The sequence below is a fragment of the Rutidosis leptorrhynchoides genome, chromosome 8 (assembly GCF_046630445.1).
Source record: "Rutidosis leptorrhynchoides isolate AG116_Rl617_1_P2 chromosome 8, CSIRO_AGI_Rlap_v1, whole genome shotgun sequence".
NCBI classification, from domain to species: Eukaryota; Viridiplantae; Streptophyta; class Magnoliopsida; order Asterales; family Asteraceae; genus Rutidosis; species Rutidosis leptorrhynchoides.
Genome location: NC_092340.1, coordinates 83251310 through 83265738, shown reverse-complemented (window position 1 = coordinate 83265738; position 14429 = coordinate 83251310). Strand labels below are relative to the sequence as shown.

General features: G+C 33.7%; 2 protein-coding genes and 1 long non-coding RNA gene across 4 annotated transcripts in view; 1 reads left to right on the top strand and 2 right to left on the bottom strand.

Annotated features, from left to right (window-relative positions):
- The window catches only part of LOC139862209 (uncharacterized), a 105919-nt gene extending 102130 nt beyond the window's left edge, over positions 1 to 3789 (bottom strand). Inside the window, exons 1-2 of the long non-coding RNA XR_011764088.1 lie at positions 3556 to 3789; positions 2924 to 3055 (exon numbers count right to left, since the gene is read on the bottom strand). This is a non-coding gene — a long non-coding RNA (uncharacterized lncRNA). The remainder of the gene's footprint in view (positions 1 to 2923; positions 3056 to 3555) is intronic.
- On the top strand, positions 2774 to 5267 carry LOC139862207 (glycosyltransferase family 92 protein RCOM_0530710-like). Its single transcript, XM_071850772.1, has 2 exons — positions 2774 to 3039; positions 3544 to 5267. Exons 1-2 carry the CDS (start codon positions 2928 to 2930, stop codon positions 5091 to 5093), a joined length of 1662 nt encoding a protein of 553 aa, XP_071706873.1. The 5' UTR covers positions 2774 to 2927; the 3' UTR covers positions 5094 to 5267.
- Positions 5268 to 6960: 1693 nt separating this feature from the next.
- On the bottom strand, positions 6961 to 11719 carry LOC139862208 (serine/threonine protein phosphatase 2A 57 kDa regulatory subunit B' theta isoform-like). 2 transcript variants are annotated; one of them, XM_071850774.1, is made up of 3 exons: positions 11646 to 11719; positions 9986 to 11374; positions 6961 to 7553 (listed from the first exon to the last, which is right to left on the bottom strand). In XM_071850774.1, exons 2-3 carry the CDS (start codon positions 11171 to 11173, stop codon positions 7197 to 7199), a joined length of 1545 nt encoding a protein of 514 aa, XP_071706875.1. In that variant the 5' UTR covers positions 11174 to 11374; positions 11646 to 11719; the 3' UTR covers positions 6961 to 7196. The 2 variants fall into 2 exon arrangements, with proteins under 2 accessions (XP_071706875.1, XP_071706874.1); XM_071850773.1 differs by lacking the exon at positions 11646 to 11719 and adding an exon at positions 11528 to 11636.
- Between the last annotated feature and the right edge of the window lie 2710 nt (positions 11720 to 14429).

The window sequence follows — 14429 nt, the reverse complement described above, 5'->3', positions numbered from 1 at the left end:
TGTAAAATTGTATCGTATTTAATAGTATTTTCTGCTAAAATTTAATATTATTTTATACCCCCTGCTTTGACATCAGTAATACTAACTAAGTTTTGACAATTATGACACAAGTGTGAGTCTAAGACATGTAGATCAACTCACTTAAGAGTTGTATGAAGTTGATGAACCAAAGTTACATCAAGGCCTTAAATCTAACACTTACATGAACTTTAAAAGTAAAAACAAGTTACAAACTTGAAAGTAAACTAACTAATCAAGATCTTAAGATGTAGAACATAGTTCTTAGTTAGATCTTGAAGATCCAAGACCCAAAAGTCTAGATCTAAGGTTATTAAGTTAAATTCAACACAAGTATGTAAAGTTATAAATAAAGAGCTACACTTCCATGTTCTTGAATCTTTAAAGTTAACTTTAAGTTTCAAGAAAGTATGAGATCAAGACTAACTTGTAGTACTTGACCAACAACAACAACAAACATGAAATTAAAGTGTACAAAATGAAGAAGTAAACTAAGTAAACAAGTAATTTGTTCATGGTTGTTCATACTTTAAAGATTCAAACCAAAGTTTGATCTTTAAGAAAGTAAACTTTAAAGTTTACTAACATGAATTACAAGTATGAGTTTTACAACCATGAACTTACAACTTTTGAAACAATAAATGAAGAACATAAGCTAGAAACTTTATGTTCTTGTATGCCTTGTAAGAACAAGTTAGATGAAGAATCAAACTAATAAGTTTGCTTCTTGAAAGCTAGTAAGTAAGTAACAACAACTAGTAACTACAAGTAATCAAACATTAAACAAGAACAAGTAGCAACAACAAATGATGATGATGATATAAAGGGGTGTTTGGCCTACGGTTCTAGCAAGAAAAGATGAGAGAAAGAACTTGAAAGTAACTCACACTTGAGAGAAAAGTTGAGAGGAAAGTAATTGCAAGTTTGTGTGTGTGTTTGAATGAGAAAAAATATGAGTGAGTATGTAATGAAAATGAAAACCAAACTCTCCCCATATGCACTCCCAAACCGACGGTTTGGAGTAAGGGAAAGAGGAAGAGGAAAACACACTAGGTTATGCATGTAAAAGTTCATAAAAGTTGGATATAAGATGGGTTTGCATGGGGATTAAGAACTAACAAGATTTCAATTGTATAAACTAACTAGTTACATCTAAAATGATACTTACATGAAGTAGAATGGGCTAGTTAAGTCCATGTATGGTGTAGGGTGGGCTCTTTAAGTCCATGTACAAATATAAAGCTCAAGTTCCAAGTTATTAACAAATAAATCCAATTAAAGCCCAAGTAATTAACTAGTAACTTTAGTTAATTAAAATGATTAATAAAACTAATCATGAATGTAAATAATATTTGATAATATTATTCGTGTAAGTCTCGGGTGTCACAAAGACGTTTCGGGCAATTAAAGTCAAGTACGTTTAGTCATGGCAACATGTAAATGTAATAACATACATTCGTTTAATCGTACGTTTTAATAATAATAATTATTAATAAATAAACGTTGAAAAATCCAGGATCGTTACATGATGTGCTTGTTGCCTGCATGGAGTCTCTCATGCTTTGTATAAAGTTTATTGCATTCGAAATAAAACTGCGTTGTGTAATAAATAATTGGACTGTGATGTCAACCTGTATGATAAAAACTTATGTATTTTGGGGATTTGCTTATACCTAAGCACTCGCCCACATGCTTATAACTTTCTATGTTTAGAAAGTCACTTATTTTAATGAATGCAATATTTTATCAAAACGTATCATATAGAGGTCAAAACCTCACTGTGGAATCAATGATTAACGTGTCGCGTCAATAGCGATTTTGACGGGTCGCTACACCTTAAGTGGGTAGTTTGTTACTCTTTGTGGAAGGCTAGAAACGATGTAGTGTTTAACAAAGTCCAGTGGTGTATTCCAAACTTCATTAACTCCATCCAAACAACTTCTTTCTTTTGGATTTCAAAGCGCCTCAAAAAGACTTCCCTTGATTGGTCCCAATGGCTCATCAATCCAAGCTCGTATGTCACTTCGGCATCTAGATCCGGAATTGGTTGATTTGGCTCGTTTGTTTGTCTTTATATTTCTTTGTATATAGTTTTTCTCGTTGGGTTGTTTTTGTCCGGCTAGGTTAGCTCCTAGTTCTATTATCCGTGGATATTACTCGTTGTTTGTTTTCTCTTGGTAATATAATGCTTGCTTTTAAAAAAAATATATATATATATATATATATATATATATATATATATATATATATATATATATATATATATATATATATATATATATATATTAACATATAAATGTTAAGAATGGACAAATATGATATAATCATGTTTAGGTGGGTAAATATGTGATTATTAATGTTAAGAAGGGTATATAATATGTTAAGAAACCCTTTTTCTTTGATGCATTTTTGAGAACTTGAATTATATTCGTCTGTATTTATTGTTAAATTTTTGACTATGTTAAACGATCATATCATAATAGTTCAACTGTTAAATTAATACTGATTTTTTTTTCCAAGTAAATCCGCGAATTTGCGGGTCTTTTAATAGTTATGTTATTATAAATATATCTTTTTGTTGTTGTGAAGTTTATTAAAATAGCTATAGAAATCTAGCGTCCTAACAAAATTCATAAAATAGTGGAGTATCCTTTAACAACTCAATACTCTAGTGGGGTAGGGGCAATGGTATAAACTATAAAGTAGTTTCACTATCAACAATTTTTCATATGACTTTCTTCTTTTCCTACAAAATTCTCAAGTGTTTGTATTGAATCTACCCAAATTTTATTTGGTCAAAAGCTTCAATCTTCTGTATCATATATCTATCTCTAATCTTCTGTATCTTACATATATATAAAAAAAAAATAAAAAAAAATTATAATAATTCGTTTATAGAATATACCTTGATGAAAGATCGGCGGAAACGTTGTTCCTTGTTTCTCGTATCTCAGTGTGCCCTAGCTCTCCTTTTCTTCTCCGGCATCACTTTTTCATCTCTCCGATTGTTTTTAACCACCGGTAACCTCCTTATCCCCTAATCATTAACATATATTTTTATAAACTGAGCTTAATTAAACATTAATCGCTTGTTGATCGCGCACTTTTTATGAAAATCGAGCATTATTATTTGTTAATCACATACTTTTGTTGAAAATTAAACATGAAGTACTTGTTAATCAAGTAATAAATTTTAAAATCAGCTTGAATAACTAGATGATCACATGCTTTAGTAGAAATTTGTACACTAATTACTTGTTCATTGTAAAATTATTTGAAATGAATTTAGCATCGATTATTATTCGTCAATCCTACTTTTTTTTACTGATTATTAAGAATTAAGAATTATTTATCATGCAGTTGTTAAAATCGTAATCCTAATTTCGTTTATAGCTGAGGATAAATAAATATGTTTATTACTGTAATTAATTACTCGATTTATTACGCAGTATTATTATCATCATTATTATTATTATCATAATCATAATTTAAATTTAAATATGAATTTTTGGACTTGAATAACAGAGAGGTACCAACCGAATTTGATATCATCATGGATGACGTCACCAACGGAAGTTATATCCAGTGACTCACCACCGGCGAGGGACTTATCCGTTTCCGAAACGGTAACGTTCCCAGACCAAGTACTAATTTTACTAAAATACCCTCCAACAGCTCCGTTACTAACGAAAAACGATATCAAGTGCGTTTTCTCATCACAAAACACATCTCTATCATCACCACCGTTATCAATCGACAATGGATACCTGGACCACCAGATCGTACGTTGCGAGCTTCCGCCACGTGGCATGATCTTATCCATTAGTTTGAAAGGTCAAATAAAACTCCCGCCTGGTCCCAAACATGACTGGAAATCGTTAGTTTATGAAGCTGTGATTGACCGTGATAATAATAATACAACTGTTGTATTTGTAAAAGGATTGAATCTACGTTCCGGAAAGGTTAGTAATGCTTCTAGGTTTGAGTGTGTGTACGGTTCAGATTTAACTAACGGGCAGTTAATGGTGACGTCAGAAGTTGTATCTATTGCACAAGAGATTGTACGGTGTAAAACTCCGTTAGACATTTTAGAAGGGATTACTAATAGTAAAGGTAATAGTAACAGTAATAGTAACATTAATTCGGTTAAAGTTTCGGTTAAGGTTAAGGGCAAGGGGATTTTGGGCTCGATTGCCCGGCCCGATTTTCGGATTGGGCGTGGCCCGCGTGGTTTGGTTAAACATCATATGTGTGTATGCACTATGCTACGTAACCAAGCGTTGTTCTTGCGTGAATGGGTTATGTATCATTCGCGAATTGGTGTTGAACGTTGGTTTGTTTATGATAATAATAGCGACGATGATATTGAGAAAGTGATGGAGTCGTTAGTTGGTCTAGGTTTTATGATCAGTCGACATGTGTGGCCGTGGATCAAGACACAGGAGGCGGGCTTTGCACACTGTGCGTTACGGGCTAGGGACTTTTGTGAATGGGTCGGGTTTATAGATGTGGACGAGTTTTTGAATTTACCGTCCGGGGTTCATTTGGGAAGTGTAATTAGGAACTTGACTGAAAGTCCTGAAGTTGCAGAGTTAAGAGTATCGTGTCATAACTTTGGACCATCGGGCCTGAAACGGGTCCCACCGGAAGGAGTCACGATGGGATACACTTGTCGGTTGGGCCTACCCGAAAGGCACAAAAGTATAGTCCAACCCGATAAACTAAACCCGACATTGATCAACATGGTGCACCATTTTCATTTGAAAGATGGGTTCAAGCATGTGAATGTGGATAGAAATTTGATGGTGATTAATCACTACAAGTATCAAGTTTGGGAGGTGTTTAAAGAGAAGTTTTATAGGAGAGTGGCAACTTATGTTGCTGATTGGCAGCAAGAGGAAAATGTTAATTCAAAGGATCGGGCACCGGGTTTGGGAACCCGGGCAGTCGAACCAGATGATTGGTCTAGTCGATTTTGTGAAATCAACGATACGGGGTTAAGGGATTGGGTTGTGAAGACGTTTAAGGACCCATATACAGGTATACTACCATGGCAACAAGGAGTAGTTTTGTGAACTTGTTATTATTATAATTAGATTAGCTGTTAGATGATTGACCAAACTATATGTACACAGTACACCTGATATGGTGGTATATAGTAATGTATTTACATTTACAATGTATATATATAGCTTAAAATATTATGTTGGGTCATTGTATAGTCTTAAAACATTATCTTTCTAATAATATATGGAGTACTTGCTTTTCATAGTTTACAAGAACAGGTGAGATATATTTGGAAATTGGAAGAAGTCAAGGCATGGGTGTATATTGTTAAAAATAGGGTTCCAAAGATGGAGCATCTTTTGCAAGCTTATGGCGTGTTTTTTTTATCGTTATTAATTTATGACCAACATTCCATATGATAACATTGGTGGGAATCACATGGGGTTGCTGTCTTGCTTCCACTTATGTTAGTTATTACGTAGTACCATTTATGAATCTTTTGAGAATGATTAACTATTTATAGATGGTAAAAAATCAAACAAAATGGATGTCATGTCCATGGTACAAACATTAGTTTGTTAATTTATTGCATACGTGTAATGAAGAATGCAATTGAGTGTCATCTATTTATGGAAACAGGGTTTCGTAATGAAACAAATCATTAATACATCAATGATGCATGTTTTGATTTGATGGTACGAGAAATATTCAAATGAGACCAACTTTTAAGTTGAGATCCAAGGAACTAATCAGAGTGCGACACGTGGCGCGATAATCACATGTGATTGAAAAAAAATTAAAAACTTTTTTTTTCAAAAAAAAAAAAATTTATTTTTTTTTCGAAAAAAATTTTTTCGCAAATTTTTTTTTTCAATCACATGTGATTGGATTTGACATGCAGTAAATCACATGTGATTCTGAATGTCAATCACATGTGATTGTAAAACCCAATCACATGTGATTCTGCATGTGAAATCCAATCACATGTGATTGATTTTTTTTTTTTTAGTTAAAATGATAAATTTCAGTAAATTTGTGTTAAAACCTTTAAACACCAAGTTTTTGATCAAAACTTGATCAAATCACCGAATTAAAGTCTGAAATTTTGAATATATGGTCACGAAACGCTAACAAACTTGATCAAATCACTCAATTAAAGTCTGTTTTCGGTTGAAATTATTTTTTTGAAAAAAAAAAATTTGCATTTTTTTTTCAATCACATGTGATTGGATTTGACATGTAGAATCACATGTGATTGGATTTTACAATCACATGTGATTGGGTTTTACAATCACATGTGATTAGAATTGAAATGCTAAATTTAAAAAAAAAAAAAAAAAATCAAAAAAAAAAATTATTTTAAAAATTAAAAAAGAAAAAAATTTTGAATTTTTTTTTTTTTGAATTTTTTTTCAATCACATGTGATTGTCGCGCCACATGTCGCGCTCTGATTGGTCCTTTGATTTTCAAGCAAATTATTGAATTCAAGTGATTACAACTCTTGATGGCATCATATAAGGTAGAATGAATCAATGAGCATGGTTACAATTTGGTAGTTGTAACAATTTTAGAAATATTGAAATGGGTCCAGGTCAAAATAGCATCTTTTATGTGCCACTCAATTATCATCCGAAGATAGTATAGTAGTTAAAGTCTTGATGTTTTAAAAAAAAAAAAAAATCTTAAGTTCAAAACTCAATAACAACATATCTTGAGAGCCGAAAATGATAGCAGCTTAATCTAGTTAGATCATGAACATCTATACTCTCCTTCCGTGTTTTATGCTATGGCATATGTACATTTGGTATCAAGGTGGTATTTTACCAAGAGCAAAAGCCAATAATGAAAAGTACAAAGGTTGTAAGGGAAATAGAAAAGAGTAACAGTGGGTCAACCAAATCATAGTTTACAAAGAAAATATTATACACATTAAAAATAACAAATAGATTACAATCATAGTATAACTCTGAAAGTTATATGAAGAAGCATAAGAAGTTACAAGGAAACAAATGCCTAAAAAATGAAAGCTTTTTCTTATCACCCATTGACACTTAACAACAAAATGGCCAAATTCAAACTCTAATGACACAACATTTTCATATATAAAGATATGAATACACACATTCTTGGCATACAAATCATACATTTTACAAACCCAAGACGCTTACTCTTAGCTGATGGATACCTTTTGAGGAAATAGCACGTGTAGGTCGGTGGCACCATTATCAGATCTCTTTGCAGCAACCTCTTCTAGACGCTGCCATACGGCTTCACGTTTAGATTTGGTTTCTTCCTTCTTAGATTCCTCTTCTTGGAACTTTAACAAGCATTCTTGAAAGAGTTCAGGGTCAGCATCAGAAAATATTTTTCGAACGTTTAAAGTCAAACTTTTGACTGCTTGATTCCAGTGGGTTTTCGTGTTTCTTTCTAAAGCAGGTAATATGATTGGTAGGATTACTTTGCGGTTCTGTTTGATTAAGTTCTCAATGTGATCATTGTTCCATAAAAACAATGCTCTTTCAGCCACCTATATACACAATAAACAGTCAGCGAGAAGTACACAATTGATCCCACAAGATCTGCAGCATTACCTTTTTCGAATTTTTTTAAGTAATAAAGTAAATTATTTATTTGTATCTAGACGAATTGAACATATCTATACAAGTGGAGTGGGTAGGGGCAGATCAGGATAGTGAAACTTTAAGCAAATATAGGGCACAAAGCGTCATACTTCATTATGGTATCTTGTTTATATATGGAGGCATGGAGCCTTACTTTAGATAGCAGAAGTTAAACTTCACCAAGTTTTGTTATTATACGCGAAAGTTACAAGCTACACTTAAAAAAATTGGTTATATATTATAAACCTATGCAATCATGATTTGTAAGAAAAAAATGCACAACATGCAGTTTCAAAACTCTAAAATCATCATACGAGAACACAATACACGCCAAGTAAAGATATTCAGATGTTAATATCAGTGGAAGTGGCGGCTGGCTACAAATGGTCGATTTACCGTAAACAGTTTATTCAGATTGCTCGAGGATCAAGCGGCTTCGACGATCAGCGGAGTAACAGAAACTCTTAGAAACAATCTAATTCCGAAAAAGCTGGAGATCTTTATATGGCGTTCTATTTTGAAGCGGCTACCGGTTAGGACCGAGCTCGACAAAAGGGGCATTGACTTGCATACGGTTAGATGCCCTCTTTGTGATGACCACATGGAAACCGTGGAGCATTCTTTAATTTTTTGCAAAGATACATTGGAACTTTGGAACCGAATATTCAAATGGTGGAACTTAGGTCATTTTAATAATCTAAGCATCAATGAACTTTTTCGTGGAAACATCCCGGTTAGTACTTCAAGCTTTGGTAAGAAGATATGGCAGGCGGTCGAGTGAGTTTGTGCGTACTACATTTGGAAAAACAGGAACAACATGGTATTTCGAGGCAAAAGTTGGGGTGTCCCGGTAACTTTGAATGAGATCCAACTCAAATCCTTCGAGTGGATATCACAGAGATCGAGAGGAAAGAAGTTCGAGTGGCTAACTTGGATGTCTAATCCGAGTATATATCTCAATATGGCATGATTTTTAGTTTTAGTTCGTGTCTATTACGTGTTGTATTTTTATTTCGTGTTGTATTGTGTTATTGGCTTTGCGCTTTGCAAACCAATTGGACAGTATGATTTTCGTGTATATTGGGTTGGCTAGGGTCTCATCTTGATCCTGCCTCCTGACACTTGTTAATATTGGTAATAAATTTTGCTTTTCAAAAAAAAAAAATAAATAAATAAATAAATAAATAAAATATCAGCCTGGATACAATAAGGCAGTAACAATAAAGTACGGATTAATCAAGATCTTATGACGCCAAAACTAACTGATGAAAAACAAGTGACCAACCACGAATGATCTTTTTGGCTTGTGGTTTCAAAATGTATTGAACTTTCTACCTTTTACTATTGTATAAGGTGAACTACGAACATAACTATTTTATGTATCTAAGATCCAAGAAACGTCTATTGTATGCATTTTGGCTGTTTTTTGATACGTAAAAAAAATGTAAGTTCTAGACATATAATAGTATGTTAAATGTATATAATAGTCAATAGACGATTTTTGAACTTCAATGCATACAATAGAACTTTTCAAAGTTTTCCACGTACAGATGTAAAAAGTGTATAGTTTACTACATGTCTACATTTTCACAAAACAATATCCTTTCCAAAAATATAAAATCAAATCTGGTTTTGAAACGGGCCTGAACCAACAGGTACCAAACGTAAACTAGATCTGGATTTTATTCATACCATCTTTTGGTTCAAGGGACTCTGGAACCGTTAAGCGTCAATTAAATTCCTCTACTTGTTACCAATTACAGTACTGTTTATTCACAAGTAACAGCAAGTATGCTATGGAAGACTCTTCATTGTACCCAGTTAACTGCTTGATGGTATACAAATAGCTAACCAGCTCCATATATCAACCTAATGACTAGTTAAACTCAACTTATATCAATGGCTAAGATTACATGTCCCTTAAAGTTCCCAGAAGCTATCTATATGATGGAGATAGCTACAGTTCTTTTAAAAGTGACAGTTCACTGTAAGTCTGTGGAAAAGATGAAAGTAACAATTCATGTAAACATGAAATGCATGTACCAAAATAGCGACACACTGTCACCAATGGTTATCTATTTCATGAGCCTAGTTTTTCTTTAGAGTATTCAAGTATTTAACATTTTCATTTTCAGGTTCTATATATGCGGTGAAAGTCCATCTAATCATATTATATTACTAACTTTGTAAATATTAAGAGCATATTGAAACACTCAAACAACCAATTGTCACAACTTCACAATCACATAATCACATTCAAACGCACATCCAAACAGCCCTAAGAGATAACAGCAAGCAGAAATAGTAAAAGAATGAAGCACCGATCGAGGCTCATTACCTGAAAGTGTGAACTACTCAAGCAGTGAGAGATCTGACGAAACAGGGGTACCATACACCTTTGAAACTCTGGAGCCTGAGTTGCTTCTAAAACTTCTTCAAGCTCACTCAAGAACATCACCTCCTTTGAACTGTTTGTAATCGGCCAATACTTCAATAAACCTCTAATAACAGTATCAGCAAGTTTGCAGTCTTTTTCAACAAACTGAGTAATGCAATAAGATAACTGTTGATGATACATCGGTATGCATTTCGGCTTGTGAAGTGGTATCAATGCCCTAACAAGAAAAAGCTTGTGCTCTTCTTTCAACGGCAACGCAAAACCATTAATAATACTCCCTAGTATCTCTAACAGCTCTGCAATACCATTGTGTTTCTCTGTTTCAAAAATAAACTGAAAGAATATGTTGTTTATTGTTTTCCTGATAAATGGACGGTGCACCATAAACTTTCCATACATACGATGAAGTACAAATTTTAGATACTCGCGTTCTCGTGGATCCTCAGAATCAAACAAATCTAACCACTTAAAAATAAAAGCATGATCAATATACCTTTTAGCCATTTTAGCATCTGTTTCAGGTGATGCTACAAATCTTAGAAAAAATTCATACACTAACTGCAAATGAGGCCACGCAGGATCCATGCACGGCTCCTCTTCTTCCCCATCAAAAGTTTCTAACATTTTGTTATCACGAGGTTGTGGTGTGAGTCTTCTGAATATGTTTACCGATACCATCTTAACAATTTCTTGCATGACTGTGTCTGAAAACTTCCCATTTACAGAAGAAACATAATCAACAAGTTCAACCAAAGTCTGTCTTTTAATCTCCTTTTCTTTCAAATTCTTAGTTGAATCAGTAAAATCAAATACAACACAGCACAAGTTCAATTTTCTAATAAACAAGTTTTGCTTCTCTGCATTAGGAACATCTTTGAGACTAGGCAACGCCTCGTATGCATTCGAAACCGCTTGATTTCCATCCAACTTTGAATTCGCAGCATTTGAAACATGTTGACTTTGACTAGATGTAAGATTCGAGGCATTAGGCCGAGTATGTGCTACATCAATATTATTTCGTGAACTCGTTGACGTATTCGATGAAGAATTAGATTTTTCTCCATCTCGATTATCGGTTGACTTATGTCCTTTCCGTGATGGAATTCTATTAAGTATCTGTTTGATCATTACTTAAATAACAACGACGTTTTCAATTTTCAAACACTAAATGCTAGTTATGAATATCAACAAACTTGTTTACTATCCTCTACGAGATCGTATTAACGAACCACATGCTGTTTAAACCAATCACCATTCAGCTTCATAGCAACATCAACATCCAAAACACTAAATACTGATTCTAAACATAATATTGGAAACAAATTTCTCCTGCAAACAAACAGATTACAGATACACATTATTTAACAGATCGAATAATACGTAAGCCCTAGAAATTAAAGGTATTACACAATTCAATTTCATCAAACGCAATTGAATAGAGCTGGCTCAATTGTATAATATGTACAACAAGATCTGGATTACCTAGATAACGTAATTGATGAATAATCGCATAGAATTATCAGGAAACTGGATAAGCGGAAAATGTTTAGCTGAATAAAAATAAAGGAAACAGATGAAATGATATGATTATGATACTTACGTGAGGTTTGTTGATTGAGAGCAGATAATGGAGAATATCATATGATCAGAAAATTAACAAAAAAAAAAAAAAAAAAGGTCAAAATAAAGGGAACTCTGAAAGTGACAAGAAATTGTTAAAGACGATCTGTTTCTTTCAATTGAGAAGAGAGAGAGAGAAACGGAGAAGAATTCAATCTCTGGTTTTTGTCATGATCCGGTAAAGAATTTTGTAAATTAATTTTTATTTTCTTTTTTATTTTTATTTTGATTTTGATTAATAATTAATTAAATTATTATAATTATAATATAATATGTTTTCCTCGCAAACTGGTTACACGGTGCGTGGTGTTTATGCCCAACAAGCACCAATCACCAACACCATGCACCAAGCTCTATGCACCAAACACCATGCGCCGAGCAACAAACCACACGCGCGGTGCATGTTGCGTGGGTTTTGTTGCGTGTTTACGAGCAAAAAGGGTTGTCATGCTGAATATCTCGAAAACACGGATCACGCACGGGTTCGCATGCATCATGCGTGGTGCGTGATGCGTGGACAGGTGGCATATCATGCAATTTCAATTTTTTTTTTTTTTTGGCATATTGTTAAAGACATTCGGAAATAGGGTCATATTGACCAATTTCCTTTTGAATAAACTTAAGGGTCTTGATATGTTACAAAAATATCGGATTAAATGAGACGTGGAAGGTGATGAAAATTCGAAGTTTTTTCATTGTTTTCTTAAGCATAAACAGAACCAACAACATATTAAAGGACTTATGATCAATAGGTGGATCCTTTGGATATTAAATCTAAATTTTTCCATTTCTTTAAGCATAAACTTTTTTCACTTCATACAGGTGCTACTTATAATGCTATTCATCCGCATGATGAGCTATTTCACGAAGATGTGATTTTTTAGAGGATGATTTTGATGATGCGGAGATCAAGCGCGCAGTATGGGAATGTAGCAGATTAAAGGCTCCGGATCCGGACGAGTTTTCATTTCACTTTATTAAACACTTATAGAACTTTTTTTCGTATGACATTTGTAGGGATGTTCGAAAGAATTTTGCTACTTCGATCATGACATACGATGCAAACTCAGTGTTTTTTGCTCTTATTCCAAAGGTAAAGAAACCCGGTTCATATAACAGATTCTCATCGTATATCCTTAATTGATGTCTTTTATAAGATTATTGTTGTCAAATCGGTTATCTCATGTCATCTATAAGTTTAACGCCATTTAAACGATAAATTTTTTTATTTTTTTTTTCTAAAACAAGTGTCCGCCCAGACCAAGTGTTATGCCGCGGCGAGGCGAGCCTTGGTCGCGGCGCGACATTACAAAAGAAATCATCCCTTCTTAGCAGCCCTTCTGTAATCAAAATCTTTGATATGTCGCGGCGCGACATATGGGGTCGCGGCGCGACCTTTCACGATTGCTGGTACTGTTCTGCAACTTGATACAAAAATCACATTTTCACCATTTCTTCCTTACCCAACACAATTAAACAACATAAATCATAAACAAACTTAGTTAAACCAATTTCTTACATCGTTAAACATTACGAAGATCCTTTAATCAAGAAAAACGTGTTTACACAGTTTCAAATACATCATTTGGTCCCAAAGCTTAAAAGAAACATAATCATCAAACACAAAAGACTTAGCGTTGATATGCGGTATCATTTGAGCTAGATTCAAAATAGGGACTTGCACTACCACTTACTACAATGCCAATGCTCCGCTATCCTCAAATGGGTTCCTTACATTCGCAATGACCTTTCGTTCCTATAAAACATAAAACAACACGGGGGTAAGCTTTTACACTTAGTGAGTTATAGGCGAATAATAAAGCATACAAAGTTGGGCATAATCATTACATTACTTTGTCTTTCCAACCAAATGATTGCTTACTTACTTTCGGATCCGACCCATCACTTACCATAGACATAACTTACTAGGCCAACCCTAGTAATTATGTCTAAGCTAAACACAACCATAGACATACTCTTATGCCTAAGCTACTTTAATCACATTTCATTCATGCATATGTACATAGACACCCAAGTGTCTAAGCTAAGTCATACCATAGACAAGATTACTAAGTAAGCTTACTAATCTTGCCTAAGCTAATCATCATCCATAGATACAATTATTAGGCGAACCTAATAATTCTATCTAAGCTATCCAACTAGTGCACTTAGTCGTTGCTCTCTTGCACGGATGCAATCCGAGAACACTAAGCCACTCTTGACCCGCCCAATTTACCCCCTATAAACTCACCTTGATTAAATGAGGTTCCTTGGTCACTTGAAGCTCCTTTGTCTTGATTAGCACCTATACATGAGCTAATCTCATTAATATCATAACTCAACAAAATTACAACTTTTAAAAGCTTTCAACACTTTTATACACTTACACATTGACTTAATTCCCCTTTTTACTCCAACATTCACATGAACACTTACATACATAACATTTTAACTTATCTTTTCTAATATAACCTCATTATCATGCCAACATCATTTCCTTAATTACACAATTCTCTAGTTCATCTCTTACAATCATGACTTGCAATTCTTTCAAGTATCTCATTAAACATCAAATGTGCATAAAACCCATTTCTACTACTAGCAACCCTAAATCATCATTTATCCAAATTTCATTACTTACAACAATAACAACAATTCACATATAAACTTTCTTCTTTACAATTTTTAACTAAATCACATAAGCATTTCATTGAGACATTTCATCAAACACCTAGTGTGCATGACTTGATTCTAAGCTAAATTA

Bases quoted from the DNA above. Each gene is read 5' to 3' on its own strand.
- LOC139862207 (XM_071850772.1), top strand. From the start codon at position 2,928: ATGAAAGATCGGCGGAAACGTTGTTCCTTGTTTCTCGTATCTCAGTGT. The intron at 3,040-3,543 runs GTAACCTCCTTA...CTTGAATAACAG, and splicing joins CCGATTGTTTTTAACCACCG to AGAGGTACCAACCGAATTTG.
- LOC139862208 (XM_071850774.1), bottom strand. From the start codon at position 11,173: ATGATCAAACAGATACTTAATAGAATTCCATCACGGAAAGGACATAAG. The intron at 7,554-9,985 runs GTAATGAGCCTC...TTGTGTATATAG, and splicing joins TGAGTAGTTCACACTTTCAG to GTGGCTGAAAGAGCATTGTT.